General features: G+C 41.0%; 1 protein-coding gene across 1 annotated transcript in view; it reads right to left on the bottom strand.

Annotated features, from left to right (window-relative positions):
• Positions 1 to 3,885: 3,885 nt before the first annotated feature.
• The window catches only part of LOC117662534 (uncharacterized), a 28,100-nt gene continuing 13,110 nt past the window's right edge, over positions 3,886 to 18,875 (bottom strand). Inside the window, exons 9-15 of the mRNA XM_087885385.1 lie at positions 16,383 to 16,656; positions 15,856 to 16,038; positions 12,080 to 12,615; positions 11,169 to 11,283; positions 10,992 to 11,059; positions 7,224 to 7,353; positions 3,886 to 6,454 (exon numbers count right to left, since the gene is read on the bottom strand). Coding sequence (XP_087741511.1) covers positions 4,212 to 6,454; positions 7,224 to 7,353; positions 10,992 to 11,059; positions 11,169 to 11,283; positions 12,080 to 12,615; positions 15,856 to 16,038; positions 16,383 to 16,656 — 3,549 coding nt within the window. The 3' untranslated portion in view covers positions 3,886 to 4,211. The remainder of the gene's footprint in view (positions 6,455 to 7,223; positions 7,354 to 10,991; positions 11,060 to 11,168; positions 11,284 to 12,079; positions 12,616 to 15,855; positions 16,039 to 16,382; positions 16,657 to 18,875) is intronic.

The raw sequence follows: 18,875 nt of genomic DNA, 5'->3' as shown, positions 1-18,875 counted from the left end.
GGAGAATTTAAGACAACTGGGGATACCTTTAGATCAGGGATGTCAAAACTGGTGGCCTGCAGGTTGGATGTGTCACACGCAGGCCACGCCCACCCCAGTTCTGTGAAGGCAGAAAAGGTTGTGATGCTTCAGTGACATCAATGTGATGCGGCAAGCTTGACATCCGTGCTTTAGATCATTAATAAACAAAAACAGGACATATAAATTTTATTATTGTTAAAAATATAAACTGTAATTAAGAGATTTGTCTGCATTAGGGGTGTTATGCAAGAGAAAAATAAGTTTAGCTACAATTACCAAAACACAAAATTTAGATGAAGGAAAATTAGTGGTTAAAAATCAATTTTTAAAGGAGTTAACTTTTTTGTGTTTTTAACCCACTTATTATTCATTATTCAGTTTAACCCAGAATCAACCATTAGCAATTTTTGAATTAAGTTTCAAACCAGCATGAAACTTTGAAAATCTGAGATTTCCCCCTCTCCAAAATCCTTCCAAATATTTTTGTTAAATAATTTTTAATACAAGCAGAATTTTATACATATCTAGCAAGTAAACGCACCATTGATATTTAATTAATTTTATTTAAATTGTTAGCTTTCCTTAACCCTTGTCATATCATGGGAAGAGGGGAAAGGGGGCTCTAATACTTGAAATTTTGCCCATGCATTTGGGTTTTTCCCCCCCATTATCCTGGCTTTTTGTGAAACAAATTCTTCACCCTGAAGTTTTTTATACATACATATATACATACATACATATACTCTACATCATGAGAGGCCTTTTGACTGAAAAATGTTCCATTCATACTGGTTGACTGAGATATGATTTTTTCACCCATTGCATGGATGCAAATTGGATTATTTGGGGGGGGGTTATCCTCATATTCTCTAGGGGGAGATCCTGTTGTCATTTCTGAGTAGTTTTTGTTACTGTCAGATTATTTTATTTTGGTCTCCACAGATTTCCAAATAATTTCCTTCTTCCTTCATTGTTTGCAATGCCAGCACAATGGAATCATTTTCATTTTCATTCTCCTGAATATCCCTAACTTGAGATGAAATATAGAAAGAAAAAGGAGATAAATGTAAATTTAAGAAAAAATATGTTCTCTTGATATTAAATATTGTGTCAGGGTTCCAAGTAACACCCCCAACAAAAGAAAATTCTGAAGCTTGAGTTTCCTCAAAGTTACATTTTATTAGAAATGTCATATTGGCACATCTGGGAAAACCCAAATCTGAAAATTTCCAGGTTTTCCCCACCCAAAGAAAAGTTCAAGCCCCTGCCCAACACTCACACGTCCATCACATGGTCCAATTAAATATCGTTCCAACTGGAGATGCCTCCCAATTTCAGCCTTCCAGTGCAGGGCAAGATGTCCTTGACCTCGAGAAAGGAATATTATGACTATATATCACCCACGCTCCATACAATCCCCCCTTCCAATTTCCCACAGTAGTAAACGTGGCAGGTCTGAAGGCTAACACAAAAGATGGCTGACAGGCCACCACCCCTGGTCAGAAAAGCGTGTCCTGAAATGAGAGTAGCATAGTGGTTAATAATGCAGTCTACTAACCACCTCTCTACCCCCAGGGGGGCCCTTTGGCTTATCAGGGATTTTATCATGGAATTGCTTTACTAGCCTATCTGCTTTGACATTCCAGCTCTTAATCCAGGTAGCTTTAGACAAAGGTAACCTTTCCAATGTACTAAATATTGTAATCTACCTCTATACAGTCTAGAGTCTTCTTTTTTTACTTCATAATGGGTTTCCCTTTGCACTACAATAGGCTTGGTGGGGGGAGGGGTGTGCCTGAACTTGAGGTCTTAACCAGGGGTGAAATCTAAAAATTTTTGCTACCGGTTCTGTGGGTGTGGCTTAATTAGTGGTAAGGTGACTGGGAGGGCATGGCTTGTTGGTCAGGTGGGCGTGGCCTAGTCAATGTCACTTCTTTGCCCCTTTTTAACCTAAAAAACACAACACAACACAATTGGCTCACCCACAATATAAAAGCAGCTGTGCTAGACCCAAAATGGCCCCTGCAACAAGCAGGAACCTCAAACAGCCACAAAAAGCCCAAAAAACCAACTTTCACACTTTACACGCACAAAATTCCACATATAGCTTTGTGAGATTTTGTGTGTTTGTGTAGTTAGAGTGAAACACTACAGAAACATACTAAATCTCAGAAAGCTGCACAAATATTATTTTATTTTATTTTTATTTTTATATAAAAGCAGCTAAATTTAAAACTTCCTAAACTTTAAATGGCTAGGTCTAAAAAAAGAACAACTAAAAAAAACCCAATTAAGTATTTTTTTAAAGCTCCCAAAGGGGAAAAAAACTTACCCAATAGAACAGGGGTCTCCAACCTTGGCAACTTTAAGACTTGTAGACTTCAACTCCCAGAATTTCTCAGCCAGCTTTGCTTTGGTGGCTGAGGAATTCTGGCAGTTGAAGTCCACAACTCCCTGCCTGCTTGATTGCAGGCAGGGAGATTCAGTTGCTTGCTGATGCAATGGATTGCAGGGACTACAGCAAGGCGTTGCAACCAGTAGCTAAGATAAGCAAGCTGAGGGGGGGAGGGGGAGGGATTTTTCTTACCAATTAGCAGGCAACTCAGCTGAGATCGTCAGTGCTTGGATCGTCAGAGCCATTTAAAAGAAAAAAAAGGCTCTGATGATTGCGCGGCTCAGCTGGGCGGGGGGGTGGGGGCAGGGATTTTTGCTACTGGTTCTCCGAACTGCCCGCCATCATCGCTACCTACCTGCCCGAGTCGGTCCAAACCGGGAGCATTTCACCCGTGGCCTTAACCTAGAGCTTATGGCTGGCTTTAGCAAGCTACAGTGGAAAACTGGATGTATTTTCCTTAGGCTGCGTTGGAGGTTAAGATGAACAGTCACTGGGTTAATTATTTTCACTATTGAGAATGGACCTAAAAATTTAGGTCCTAGTTTCTTGCTAGGTAGCCTCAGCTTTATGTATTTGGTTGACAGATAAACCCAATCTCCCACACGGAAAAGGGGTTGAAGAGATCTGTGTTTATCTGCTTGCTTTTTGTGTGCCTTGGCTGCCTCCGCTATTGCCTTTTTGGTATTCGTCCAGCCTTTCCTCAGCGACTCCATCCACTCGTTCAGGGTCATAGAGGAAGGAGGTTCTATGGGCAATTCAGGCATGGGTATAAAGTCCATGCTGCTGGTGACCTGGAAGGGGGTCAATCCGATGCTGCTATGCACAGTGTTGTTATAAGCCATCTCAGCAAAAGGTAGTAGGTCCGCCCAGTTTTCCTGCTGATAATCCACAAGCATCTGATATATTGCTCCACCATTGCGTTCGCTTGTTCTGCCGCTCCGTTTGTACTCAGATGTACTTGTGTGGACCCGACCAATTTCAGGAACTCTCTCCAAAAATTTGCAGTGAATTGGACCTCTCGATCCGAGATGACTTGTCGCAGTATTCTGTGTAGTAGATAGATCTGTTTGATGAACATCTTTGCCTGTTTTTTTAGCGGATGGTAATCCTGAACAAGTGGTGAAGTGGGCTTGTTTTGAAAACAGGTTGATTACTGTCCAGATTACTGTATTTCTCCCGCTTCCTGGAAGCTCAACTATAAAATCCATTGCGATTTCTTCCCAAGGTCTGCTGGGGATTGCCACTTGTTGGAGGAATCCAGGCTTCCTTGGTCTCATTTTCATGGCTGCACAGGTGGCACAGCTTTTCACATAGTCCTCTATATCAGCCTTCATTTTGGGCCACCAAAACTGTCTCCTGGCCAAATGCAGGGTTTTTAAGAATCCGAAATGGCCAGCCAGCTTGGAGTCATAGCTGCGCAGTACTACTTCCAGCTTCAAGCTGGCGGGGACATATAACCAACTGAACCAAGTTCAGAGAGCACCAAAGACCCATACATTACAATTGTTAAGCAAATCAATGGATTCCTATCATAGTTTTTCATTACCTCATGTGACCACAGGATATGTAATCTCCCCCATGTTACCATGAATGTTGCAGTTGGCTTATCGTGATGCAAAATATAACATAAATCACATCATGTGATTGTAGGGGTATGTACCACCACTGGAATACATGGGCTGGGTTATAAATAGCTTTTGGGGACTGCACAATAATTTTGAACAGTCTTTAAGTGAATGGTCATAAGATGAGGACTACCTCTATATGTAAATAGGAAATGCATACATTTAGACAATTAAATGTAGAATTTACATGAGTTCTCACCCAAATGGATCTGTCTTTTACAAATTAGAGCATTCCTCCTGAAGCTCCTTCTATGTGCCACACTTTTATATAGTTTCTCTTCTGTGTGGATCCTTTTATGGGAAGTAAGATCACTGCTAGTAGTAAAGGTCTTTCCACACTCCATGCACTTATATGGCTTCTCCCCTGTGTGGATCCTTTTATGGGAAGTAAGATGACTACTATTAGTAAAACTCTTTCCACATTCTACACATTTATATGGCTTCTCTCCAGTGTGGATCCTTTTGTGGGAAGTAAGATCACTACTAGTGGTAAAACTTTTTCCACATTCCGTACATTTATAAGGCTTCTCCCCTGTGTGGATCCTTTTATGGGAAGTAAGGGAACCACTATGACTGAAGCTCTTTCCACACTCCACACATTTGTACGGCTTCTCCCCTGTATGGATCCTTTTATGTCTCATAAGGGATGCGTTTTCACTGAAGCTCTTTCCACATTGTCTGCAATTATATGGTTTCTCCCCTGTGTGGATCCTTTTATGGGAAGTAAGGTGGCTGCTAACAGTAAAACCCATTCCACACACCAAGCACTTATATGGTTTCTCTCCTGTATGGATCCTGTTATGATAAGTAAGGGAACCACTATGACTGAAGCTTTTTCCACACTCTCTGCATTTATACGGCTTCTCCCCTCTGTGCATCCTTTCATGGGAACTAAGGTTACCCTGTTGGGTGAAGCTCTTCCCACATTTTCCACATTTGTATGGCTTCTCCCCTGTGTGGATCCTTTTATGTCTCATAAGGGATACATTGTCATACAAGCCCTTTCCACATTCCATGCATTGATATGGCTTTTCCCCCGTGTGGATTCGTTTATGGGAAGTAAGTTGACTACTCTGAGTAAAAGTCTTTCCACAGTCCAAACATTTATAAGGTTTCTCCCCTGCGTGGATCCTGTTGTGGTAAGTAAGGGAAACACTGTGGCTGTAGCTCTTTCCACACTCTCTGCATTTGTATGGCTTCTCCCCTGTATGAATCCTTTTATGGGAAGTAAGATGACTGCTTTGAGTAAAAGATTTTCCACACTCCATGCATTTATATGGCTTCTCTCCTGCATGGATCCTTTCATGTTTCATAAGGGATGCATTTTCACAGAAGCTCTTCCCACATTCTTTGCACTTATACGGCCTCTCTCCCGTGTGGGTCCTTTTATGCGAAATAAGTTGACTGCTATGAGTAAAGGTCTTATCACACTCCTTGCATTTATATGGCTTCACTCCTGTGTGGGTCCTTTTATGAGGAATAAGTTGACTGCTATGAGGAAAGGTCTTCCCACACTCCAGGCATTTATATGGCTTCTCTCCTGTATGGATCCTTTTATGAGATGTAAGGGAACAGCTGTCACTGAAACTATTTCCACACTCCGTACATTTACATTGTTTCTTCCCTGTGTGAACCCTTTTATGAGAACTAAGATGACTGCTATTAGCAAAACTCTTTCCACATTCCACGCATTTATATGGTTTCTCTCCTGTATGGATCCTATTATGGTAAGTAAGGGAAACGATATGTCTGAAGCTCTTTCCACACTCCTTGCATGTATGTGGTTTCTCTCCTGTGTGAATCCTTTTATGGGAAGTAAGTTGACTGTTATTGGTAAAGTCCTTTCCACATTCCAGACATTTGTATGGCTTTTCCCCTGTATGAATTCTTTTATGTCTCATAAAGGATGTGTTTTCACAGAAGCTCTTTCCACACTCCATGCATTTATATGGCTTCTTCCCTGTGTGGATCCTTTTATGGATAGTAAGATTTCTGTGTTGACCGAATGCCTTTCCACACTCCATGCATTTGTATGGTTTCTCTTCTTTGTGGGTGTTTTTATGAGATGTAAGGGACCCATTTAAATAAGAAAAAGTGAAAGTCCAATTGTCGTTTTTTCCAAGGTCTCTGGATACATGATCTCCTTTGGTTTGGGTTGGATAATGTTGATTTACATCAAATTTATCTTGAATTAGCTTCACACTTTTCCCAATGTAGCTTTTCTTTATTTTTCCTTGTTGGGCAACAAAGGCTTGTATGGGGACATCAATGGAAGATGTGCTTTCTTGATTCCAATCATTTGACTGGTTTCTCTCATGTCTTTCTTTTTTCATTTGAATTGGAAACGTTCTGTCTCCAGCACTGATCACTTGAAAAAGTTCACAGGAATCTTTATTCTCCTGCCCGTTATTACCTTCAGAAGAAAAGAGAAATGAAAATGATAGCAAGGTTAGGGAAAGAGATCGATCTGTAGGAACTCATAAAAAATTCCTTCTGAAATTTTGCTCTGTGTCAATATTTTAAAAGTTCAAATGTCATCTACTCTTAGTTAAGGAAAAATCAGGGGAATCATCCATGGAGGTATCAGGAGAAAACCTAACATTTACTGGAGGGGGTTAATTCCAGCACAGACTGAGTAATAAATCTGTCGAAGGTCCTTTTCTTCCTACCCAAAACATGTTCCCTGTGTTATTCTATTTTTCTCTTGCCAAAAATCACATAGTTGCAGAGAAAAACATGTAGAGCTCTTGTATTAGCACCCAAATAACATGTCTGTAATGGGAAAATGGAACCATTTCACCTTTAAGCCCAAGGCTCAGAATAGAAATGAAACAGAACAAATGTCAGATGAAGAAATGACAGTCTTTCATAGCACAGATACAGAAGCATCTAAGCCAAAAAAGCTGAAATGTGATGGAGTTCAGCATCTCATCATAGCAAGCAGTTTATTTCTCACTGGTATATTGAAATAGAAATTGGGGGGGGGGGGGGGAAATCAGCAGATGCATCAAAGCAGAGATCCATTGGCCACTTTTCTTCTTCAGAGCAGGAGAAGGCCAAATCTTTTCCCTCCCAGGCCAGGAGATAACATCTGCATGGAGATTTTTAATGAAGAATTCTGATGGTGTTTACCTATAGAATGTCTTCCCAAATTCTCTGATTGGAGAGTAGCAAACTCTTACCCAAAGAGGCCACATTCCTATGATTTTCCAGCATGACTTCCCAATGCAGTGCTTTTTGGGCAGCATCCAGCTGAGACCACTCCTCTTCGGAGAAATACACAGCCACCTCCTCAAAGGATACAAGGTGTTCCTGAACAATGAAAAGAAGAAAACAGGTCCAGCCGAATTCGCACAATATTTCCTAAATAATCCCAAGCAAAGATATGAATTAAGTTAAATGTTTGTTTGGGTGTATTCCAAACTTCAGGTGAGAAAATGGACAGAACCAAAACCTTTAATTAAACAAATATTGATTCTGCAGGGCTTTATTTACTTATTATGGAATTTATTTGCCGCCCATCTTGTGTCAAACAACTCAGGGCAGCTTACAGGAAAAATTTATTACATAAATAAATGCAGTATTGCAAGGATAATGCTGCCGACTGCGAGCAGTTCGATTCACTGGCTCAAGATTGACTCAGCCTTCCATCCGTCTGAGGTCAGTAAAATGAGGACCTCAGATTGTTGGGGGCAATATGCTGACTCTGTAAACTCCTTAGAGAGGGCTGTGAAGCAATATATAGGTCTAAGTGCTATTACTGCTATTGCTATAAAAAGATTCAAAAACATTTAAAAATGTTAATGATTTTATCTTATCTCCTTTGTCATTTTATATCTAACACAAGAGGAGAAGGAGGGAGCCAATACATGAAGGGCGGGGAATAGGGTTTAACTTTTAATTAGTCAACCATCTCCAGTATGAAACTCCCCCACTGGGACTCCAAACTGCTGGCAGAGACAGATCTTAAGCCTCTTATGAAAGTCAGGAAGGTGGGAGAGAATCTCACTTCAGAGGGTAAGAAGGACTTCAATGCCATTCAGTGAAAGGAATCTCAGTTTTCTTTTTGATTGCTTGATCTACCATATTTTTTGGAGTATAAGACACTCTGGACTATAAGAAGCAGCTACCTTTTTGGGGGAGGAAAACAAGAAGAAAAAAAATCTGCCTCTTCTTCTGCCTCTCAGCAATTTGCCTCCTTGCAGCAAACAGCCTATTTCAGTTTCATTTTCAGCACATCCTGATTAGAACAAGAAAAAAAAATCTGCCTCTGCCTCCCAGCAATTTGCCTCCTTGCAACAAGCAGCAAACAGCCCGTTTCAGCTTCAGCACAGCCTGATTAGCACAAGCAGCTGATTGTCGGTTGGATTGGCCTCCCGACCATCAGTTGTTTGGGCTGCAGGGATTGTCATAGCCTATTGCCACCTCCGTGCGCCCCATTTTCCACCCGTTTTGGGTGGCAGGGCAGAAAATGGGGTGCACAGAGGCGGCAATAGGCTATAGGCAATAGCTGATGGTCGGGAGGCCAATCCCACCGACAATCAGCTGCTTGTGCTAATCAGGCTGTGCTGAAAATGAAACTGAAACAGGCTGTTTGCTGTTTGCTGCAAGGCGGCAAATTGCTGGGAGGTAGAGGCCAAAGGGTAGGGGTGGGTGGGGCTACATTTGGTGTATAAGACGCACCCACATTTTCACCCTCTTTTAGGGGGGGAAAAGTGTGTCTTATACTCCGAAAAATACGGTATGTCTGTCTGCCCACCTCCCTCCCGATCTCTTTCCCTCCCTCCCTCCCTTCCTTCCTCCTTCCATCCATCATCAAAAGACTCTCAGCAACTGACTCCAATACTTCCTGTCTATGCAGAAGAAAATTGGGGGAGGAGATTCTTTCTAGCATTCCAGCAAAAAGCTTATGGTGACCCAAAAGGAATAATCCTGTCCATTCTCAAAAGTGCTGGGAGAGACAGCTAGGGATTTGGGTGGATGCCATCAATATCTAGAGAAATACTGTTTCTGCTTCTACCCAGAATATAAGAAACCAATTGCAAGTAGTACAAGCCATTGGCTGAACTCGGGGTGTGGGGGGGGGAGAGAAATCTCCTGGGAATGACATTTCTTAGGCTTTGCAAAGCTGCTTTCTTTGGTTATAATATCCAGGCACAAATCAGAGGATTAGAAATTACTTTGCAAGCCAAAAGTATCTTGACTAGGTGCCAAAAAAGCCAACAGAGTTGCCAAAAAAGCAAACAGTTCTAGGCTGCATTAGCAGAGGGATAGAATCGAGATCACGTGAAATGTTAATACCACTTTATCATGCCTTGATAAGGCCACACTTGGAATGCTGCATCCAGTTTTGATCGCCATGGTGTAAACAAAATGTTGAGACTCTAAAAAGAGTGCAGAGAAGAGCAACAAAGATGATTAGGGGACTGGAGGCTAAAACATATAAAGAATGATTTCTGGAATTGGGTGTGTCTAGTTTAATGAAAAGAAGGACTAGGAGTGACATGATAGCAGTGTTTCAATGTCTCAGGGGCTGTCACAAAGAAGAGGGAGTCAAGCTATTCTCCAAAGCACCTGAGGGCAGGACAAGAAGCAATGGATGGAAACTATTCAAGGAAAGAAGCAACCTAGAACTAAGGAGAAATTTCCTGACAGTTAGAACAATTAATCAGTGGAACAACTTGCCTCCATAAGTTGTAAATGCTCCATCATTGGAGGCTTTTAAGAAAGGATTGGACAGCCATTTGTTTGAAATGGTATAGGATCTCCTCCTTGGGGTGGGGGTGGGGGGGGAAGGTTCAACTAGAAGAATTTCTTCCAGCTCTGTTATTCTGTTATTTTTTTACTTAGAGACTTCTCCATCTGGCCAACTTCATTGTGTTTTAATACTGTGCCTTATCTTTTAATTCGATGCCCTTATTTTTTAATCACTGGTTATAAATACGTTTTTTTTTAAAAAAAGTTGGAAACATGCAAAAGCCTTGATAGTACAGTGGTCTACGCACCCTGTTATTAACACAACTGCCTGCAATTTACTGCTGGTTCGAATCTCTCCAAGGCTCAAGGTTGACTCAGCCTTCCATCCTTTCTAAGGTAGGTGAAATGAGGACCCAGATTGTGGGAGCAATAAGCTGACTTTGTATAAATATACAAAAGTATGAAGGCTATTGCTTAACGCATTGTAAGCCGCCCTGAGTCTCCGGAGAAGGGCGGCATATAAATCAAATTAAAAAAAAAAAAGTGAATATTTATATTTCACAAGCCTTTCACAATTACAAATAAAAAAAATTACAAAGAGTGTGGTTTTCTTTGAACGATTCTGTAAGAAAACAGTTACTGAAAAAGTGAGAGGGTAACTAGGAGTTAAGTATTGGTCTTAAAAAAAAAATTTCCTAACAAGAAACCCCTGATTTTTTCTATGTTGCTCAGGAACATGAAAATAACACAGCTCAACCAAGGGGAAGAAATGGAATAAAAGACTGCTCTGTACATTAGCTTTACTTGCTGAAGGAAAGGGAGAATATAAATCTAATATGTATGTATGTATGTATGTGTATATATATATAGTGATTCCACTGAGCTAGGGCTGCAGAAAAACCTTAGTTACGTAGGAAAAACCTGGCTAAAAGAAACACACATAAACCTACGAAAAGTAAGAAAATAGATATTGTACCTTTACAGGGAGGATACATGAGATGTGGGTGTGGCTTACTGATGATGGCTAATGAGCCAGAAATAGATCTATATAAGTCTCTCACTAGGCAGCATAGGGCCTGCTGGCTGCCAAAAGAAAAAAAAAAAGCCCAGAATCGAGTGGATGTGACTCCACTGAGCTAGGGCTGCAGAAAAATCTTGGTTACATAGGAAAAATCTGGCTAAAAGAAAAACACACATAAAACCTATGAAAAGTAAGAAAATAAGATATATATACATATTTTTCTCTTTCTTACTTGATTTGGAGATTCAACCTCTGTTTCAGCTCCACCATAAAGGCCAGAAAACGCCATCCTTTGTTTTCCTGTAAGGGATACAGAATTTTAAAATACATAATTAAGAGAAAAGGAAGAATACACAGAGAAGATGAGACAGCTGGGATCTCTCTGGGGAATCGGAGGACCTTCAATTACCTCCTGAGGTGTCCTGACTTGGATCTTCCTGAGGGATCCTCCTGAAAAAAAGCTCCTGAGGATGATTTGATAGAGTCCTTCTTTCTTCAGGATCTCTGATCCCCATAATGAAGGACTTGAAAGAGGAGGAATAAGAAAAGAAGAATTAATGAACATACAACATGAAGTGGATTCTTGTTTTCTGAAGCCTTCCCAGTGTCTGTCACTTAAAGTGGGTAAGAAAACCACAGTTGTCTCAAATCTATCTTATAGAAGGAATAATGGAAGACCATCCTACATGAATTAGTAAGACATCTTCACATATTATGAAAGGTAGAGGACCCTGGTAGAGAAGGGTGAAGAAATCCAGCACATTCTTTATTCCCTTCAAACCAGGGGTGAAATGCTCCCGGTTCGGACCAGATCGCCTGATCCAGTAGCGATGGTGGTGAGTAGTTCAGAGAACCGGTAGCAAAAATCCCTGCCCCCCCACCATGCCCAGCTGAGCCGCATGATCATCAGAGGCTTTTTTTTTACTTTTAAAAGCATTTTTCTCTACAACCTCGTCATATGAAAAAATGCTTTTAAAAGTAAAAAAAAAAAAAAGCCTCTGATGATCGTGCGGCTCAGCTGGGATCATCAGAGGCTTTTCAAAGCATTTTTTTTCTGCAACCTCTTGGCCGAAGAGGTGGTTTAAAAAAATGCTTTGAAAAGCCTCTCTGATGATCCCAGCTGAGTTGCCTGATCGGCAGAGGCTTTTCAAAGCATTAGAAAAAAATGCTTTGAAAAGTTTTTTTAAAAAAAAGTTGGCCACACCCACCCAGTCACATTACCCCCCCACCAAGCCATGCCCACAGAACAGGTAGTAACAAAGTTTACATTTCATCCCTGCTTCAAACCCCTTCTGGGCTCCAAAGTCAAAGGTCTCTCACCTGCAACTCGACCTGCTCCTTCTGCTCCTCTGCCTGGCTCAGGAGGAAGCCTTCTGCCAGGGCCACTGCCTGGGAGCTGGTCTCTACTCCACACTCCCGCATCCAGCTCTCCATCTGCAAGGGCAGAAGGGTCAGGAACTGCTCCAGAACCACTAGGTCCAGCATCTGGTCTTTGGTGTGCTTTTCCGGTCTCAGCCATCGCCTACAAAAATCATGGAGACGACTGCAAAGTCCCCGAGGACCCTCAGTCTCCTGGTATTGGATGAAGTTCCAGGACTGAACTTCTGAACGGAGGATGGTTTCCTCCTCTAGGATCTTCTGCCCAGCTCCTGCCCACATTTCCCAACAACTCCCAGGCTGAACAGCAGAAGAAAGGCCTTTTCTAGTCCCTTGATTTGCTAAGGGTTGCGTCTCCATTCTATCTCTATTTTGTAACGCAACTCCAAATAGGTCCAAAGAATCTTGTGGATCTCCAAATGCCTTTTCATTCATAGGACCCTTCCTGCAGCTGCAGGTCTGACCGAAGAAGGTTATTCAGCCCTCTTTGCCCAAGAGATAATGTTGGATGACTTCCACTTTCACTTTGTGCATCTGAGATGAGAAAGAAAATAAATTCCAAGAATTAGAAAACGGAGAAGTTAACCATTGAACAACACTCATCCCCATGGAAAGAAATATTTTTCTGATGTAGGATTGAAGTGGCTTCCAGCAAATGAATTTTCTGTCTGTCTGTGTGTTTCTGGTGCAAAACATGGGACTGTCCATCAAGGACTCTCAAGACCCAATGAGTATATTTTCCCTTTCTATTCTCAAATGCCAGGAAACGATCCTGGTTGAGGATGCCCCATTTCCCTTCTTCAGGGTGGCCTTTAGAGAGCCGAGTCTCCCTCTGACACGCAGGCAAATTCACACAACCTGCTCGGAACCCCAAGCGGGTCATCCAGCTCAGGGCCGAGGTCCCCCTGAGCAGGGGCAGGAAGAAGGCAGTTAGAGAGGCTTCCCCGCTACTCTCTCCCTCCGCCTGGGAAGCATGGGATCCAGGGTTGAAGGAGGGCCGGGCGTGGGTCTCTCCCTCCTCCAGCTGCCTTTGCACGGGAAAAGCCCCCACCTCACCCGGGGCATGTCTGTATCCCCCCCCCCCCGCCAGACTCTCCGCCTCCTGCGGAGCTCAGAGGGTTAAGGGCAGCGAGTGCGGCGTCCTAGAGCGGCAGGTGATGTAATCGCCCAGTGTTCCATTCTCTTGGCAGAGGGAGGGAGCCCCCTGGAGGAACATGCGCAAAGATTCCCAGAAAGGGCGAGAAGGAGGAGAGCGTCTGAGGGGATGGCGAGGGCGTGGGTGATGGGCCTGGGAGTAGGAGAAAGGCCCCTCTCAATGGTTCTCTGCCCGAGAAAAGCTTCGACGTCTCCAGAGATGCCACTTTCTCCATCTTCCTCTCCTTCCTGTCCGGGAACGGTCTGTGGAGATGGAGAAAAAAACCCACTCTGGAGGATCCGACCTCGCTTCCTTCAAGAACAGCCGCTCTGAAGGCTCCGCAGAGATTGGAGGCGGTCTCAAAAAAGTCCAAATCCTGTCAGAAACGGCCGGGCGGTCAGAAGACGAGGACCAGGAGCCTCTGTTGAAAACACAACTTGTGTCTTAGCGGTCTTTCAAACTCTAGCCTGAAAGAGGAGGAAGATGGGGCTGGAGGAGACACAGGCAGGGAAGCTGCAGTCAAGAAAATGGAGATTTTTACTTCTTTAATTCAATATATACAGATGCCCCGCTCAAATTGTTAGCTTTGAGCGCCTAAGAATCATTGGAAACACCGAGTCACAGCTTGTGACAAAGAAATTAATCCTGAAGAAAAAGAAAACCAGCTCCAAATTGAAGAAAAAGCTGAAACTGGCGGATGTTCTAGAAATTTTACCTCACAACAAGGCTCCTTGATGGAGAAATGAAGAAGGGAAAATGGCGTCTCGCCAGGACAAAAGATAGAATTTTAAAAATGAAGGAAAGCAAATACTGAAAAAGGAATGTAGAGCTCAAACACTATGAGGGACGAAACAAAATAAAATCTGTTTTACATGGGGGTTGAATAGGGAATTCACCTCAGGAAACTAGAAAGCTCAAGATCTTTGGAGATTTTAAGGCAATTGGAATACCTTTAGATGATGAATAAAAAAAAGAGAAAATGTTTAGTCAAAAGAGCTAAAAATTCTATCACCCTGAAGAGATTCCTTGCAAGAAAAGAAATATGGCTACAATTAGGAAATCAAAGAATTGAAAAAGTGGGGGAAATGTGGTTAAAAAGCTATTTCAAAGGAATTTTCTCTTCAGCCCATTTCTTTCCTTGTCCAGGTTCCCTCTACAGTAGTCCTTGACTTACAACAATTTATTTAGTGATGGTTTGAAGTTACAATAGCAAGTGACTTATGACTTATGCAGTGATGAAGCACCCACAATTTCTGAAGGCAAGCTGTTCTACTGGTTAATTGTTCTCACTTTCAGGAAATTGTTTAGTTCTAGGATGGCTCTCTTCTTGATAAGATTCCATCCATTGTTTCTTGTGTTATCTTCTGATGCTTTGAGAAATAGGTTGGCCCACTCTTTTTTGTGGCAGCCCATCAAATATTGGAATACTTCTATCATGTCGCCCCAGTCCTTCTTTTCACTACATTAGATATACTCAATTCCTCCAACTGTTCTTCATGTTTTAGCCTCCAATCCCTTAATCATCCCGATGCTCTTTTCAGTGCTCTTTCCAGAGTCTCAACATCTTTTTTATAATATAGTGACCAAAACTGGATGCAATATTCTAACTGTGGTTTTACTAAGGCTTTATAAAATGGTACTAATAGTTCACCCAATATTGATTCTATCCCTGTTAATGCAACCTAGGATTGCATGGCTTTTTTGGCTGCTGGCCAAAAAATATAAGTGATTGTTTACTGGGACTTCAAAATCCCTCTCACAGTTACTGCTATTGAGCAAGGTTTCACCTAATCTGTACATACACATTTGTTTTTTCTTGAGCACTTATTTTTCTCTCCACTGAATTTCATTTTGTTAGATAGGGCCTAGTATTCAGCTCTGTCGAGATCCATTTGAATCTTGAGCCTATCTTCTGGGGTGTTGGCTATTCTTCCCAGTTTAGTGTCATCCTCAAATTTGTTGAGGTCCCCTTCTATTCTGTCATCTAACTCATTTAAGACTAAATGTTTTCCTAGCCCTTGTCACACCATAGAAAGTCAAAATATGTCCCCAATGCTTAAAGGAATTCTTTTGTACATGCAATTTGGGGGCTTCTTGTCATTTTGGCTTTTTTTACTAGATGAAATTTTCATCCTGAAGCATTTTTTACCCTCTCTGTATTGATAGCTTATGTGATGATTCTCACATAATCAGAATACTTTGACAGAAAGTTTCCATGCTCCTGCATTCATACTGGTTGATTTAAGTCTCATTCTACATAGTGAATACAAGTTAGAATATTTTGGTGTCTTCACAACTCAAGCAGTTCTGTATAATTACTTGTATCCACTATGTAGATTTATTATGTAAATCACTATGTAGATTTACAGATTTTTCATTACCCAACCTAGCTAATATCATCAGTGCTAGTCATCAGTGACACTTGTACTAATGATATTAGCTAGTTTGGAGTAATGAAACAACTGTAAGAAAATAACCAAACAGAGAGCATAAAGGACCCCCTCATTTCAACCCAGAGTTACAAATATTCTCCTTTATTGGTATGGATGGATCCTTTTATGAAATGTAAAGCAACAATAATTACTGTTCTTCCCACACACCATGCATTTATATGGCTTTTCCCTTGCGTGGACTCCTTTATGCGAATTAAGAAGACCGGGATTAGTCAAGTCCTTTCCACATTCCACACATTTATATGGTTTCCCTCCTCTATGGATCCAGTTATGAGAACTAACTTGACTGCTATGAGTAAAGGCTTTTCCACACACTGCATTTATATGGCTTTATCCCTGTATGGATCCTTTTATGTTTTGTAAGGGATCAGTTTTCACAAAAGCTCTTTCCAGACTCCATGTATGCATATGGCTTCATCCCTGTGTGGATCCACCTATGTTTTCTAAGGGCTGAATTGTCAATGAAGCTCTTTCCACAATCCATGCATTTACATGGTTTCTCCCCTGTGTGCATCCTTTTATGGGAAGTAAGGGACCTGCTCTGAGAAAAGGACCTTCCACATTCCATGCATTTATATGGCTTCTCCCCTGTGTGGGGGGGTCCTGTTGTGGTAAGTAAATTGACTTCTACAAGTAAAGCTCTGTCCACATTCCTCACATTTATTTGATCTCTCTCCTGTGTGGAATCTTTTATGGCAAGTAAGGTCACTGCTGTGAATAAAGGTCTTTCCATAGTCTTTGCATTTATGTGGCTTCTCCACTGCATGGATCCATGTATGTGAATTTAGACTACCCTTCTGAGTAAAGGTCTTTCCACACTCAGTGCACATACATGGCTTTTCCCCAGTGTGGATCCTTTTATGGCGAGTAAGTTGAGTGCTTCTTCTGAAACATTTTCCACATTCAAAACATTTATAAGGTTTCTCTTTTTTCTGGATTATTTTATTAGATGTAAGGGATGTGTTTTCACAAGAAACAGTGAAAATTGAATTGTAATGTTTTCCATTGATTGTGCATATATAATCTCTTTTGCTTTGGATGCAACAGCGTTCATTTATATCTAATTTGTCTTTCAACCGTTTTACAGTACATTTTTTCTCTATTTCTTTTTGTCGGGCAAGAAAATGTTGCAAATGGTGCCCCCTGGAGGAATCTGCACGCAACATCAGGATTCCCCAAAAGGGCAGGAAAGAAGCCTGCTTCTTTGTGGATGGGGAGGAAAGGGATGATGGGCATGAAAGTAGGTGGAAAGGACCCTCTGAATGGTAGCCTCTCAGAGAAAGATGGCAGCATCTTCTGAGAGAAGAAAATATTTCCTGTCAGGAAAACAGAGATTTCTATGAGTTTTTATTTCTTTAATTCAATATATACCACTGCCCTTCTCACATTCATGGCTCTGGGTGCCAAAGAAAAATTGGAAAGACGAAGTGGTAGCTTGTGACATCAGAAATAATGCTGAAAAAAAATATATAAAAAGAAAACCATTCCCCAAATGGAGAATAAGGTCAAACTGGTGGATCTTCCAGAATTTTACCTCCAAGACACCTTGGTGGAGAAATGATGGGAAAATGGCTTCTCATCTGTGACAGGAGAAAATTTGGAATTGTAAAATGAAGGAAAATGGCGGAAAAGGAATATAAATCTCAGATATAATGAGGAAAAAAACATATTTTTTTACATAGGGATTAATAGGAAATCCATCTCAGGAAATGTGACTGAAAAGACCATTTGAAGAAATTAAGGCCACTAGAATGTTTACATTATGAATAAACCGAAAAAGTACCAATTTTGTGTTAGGTTTAAAGAACCAAAAACTCCAGTGATATGAAGAGATTCCTCTGCATCTGGAAGCGACAAGGCAAGCAGAAAAGAGCTTTAGCTACATTTAGTAAAACAAAAAATTTAAAATGAAAGATAAAAATGGTTAAAAAGAATGGATTTAACTTTTCCATCCATTTTTAGCTATCCAGGTTCTAATTGCTGTGTAATTTTGAATGACAATCTGATTTCCACTTCTCTAATTAAAAAAAGGACACCAAAATGGAATTAGTGACTTTTTCGTTAGTTTGACCCCGAACCATCCAAAAGCAACATTTGAATAAAGAGCTTCAAACCATCTCTGAAACCCTGAAATTTGTCTCCCACTCAAATCCTTCCAAAAAATTTCATGTGTAATTGTTAGGGTTTTTCTTATACAAAATCCAAACATATGGCACAAAGACAGCATTTATTTTTCCCACAAAAACTGCTGTATTGTACAAATTTAAACTATTTTAGTGTACAAAGTTAAAATTCTACTTCTTACTGGATGCTGAGTAATACAGCCAAAAAGAATTTAATACATGCCTGAAAAGTAACCATGTCATTGATGTTTAATTAACTTTTTTGAAATCAAATGTAGACATCCTTGTCCACATACAAAGGAAATAAGGCCCTAATGTTTTGTAGGAATCCGCAATCTGCATATGTGTAGGGATTTTCCTATCTTGGATGGCAAACCTCAGATAAGGAAGGTTACTTGCACATAAGCGCCAGGAAATTACATTAGAAGATAAGACCCTAATTCTATAAACAAGAGGAACAGGAGGAGAGGAAGTGGGATGTGTGTTAGATTTTAATTATAGCCAAATATTAGAAGTGCTTAAGCCAGCAGTAATGATTAACCTATGATTTAAGTTACCTGGAAGATTCTGATTGGGAAAAAATTGGGAAAGTTTTACATACTGAACCAAGAGCTAAGGTAGAGATTTTGCATGTATGGCATTTATGTAGATATGCAGTGGAAAAATTTGGAAATACTTAAGTCTCTTTTAACTTCTCCACCTCCATGTTACTCCAATGCTGTTGTCTGTCCTCCTTCCTCCCCGGACTATTTGACTCTGCCTACTTCAGCTCCTACTGACACAGGTCAGATTACTAAACTTTCTGACTCTGCTGTTCTATCCTCTTTTCAAAAAATGGTAGAATCCTGTAAACAGGATTCCTCCATGCCTGGGGCAGAACTTGCTGAATTATTGTCTGTATGTCCTGTATAATATCATCAGGGCCAGGGCCAATTGGCAGGACAGCAGATAGCAGGATGGGAAGGGTTACCTTATCAAATTTTAAGAGAACTAAAAAAGGCTGTTAGAGTATGGCATCAGTGGTAATT

The sequence above is a fragment of the Pantherophis guttatus genome, chromosome 2 (genome assembly GCF_059756535.1).
Source record: "Pantherophis guttatus breed Tessera chromosome 2, ASM5975653v1, whole genome shotgun sequence".
In the NCBI taxonomy this organism is placed as follows: domain Eukaryota; kingdom Metazoa; phylum Chordata; class Lepidosauria; order Squamata; family Colubridae; genus Pantherophis; species Pantherophis guttatus.
Note: the sequence above shows the minus strand (reverse complement) of the source record. Positions and strands in the feature narration are given on the sequence as shown.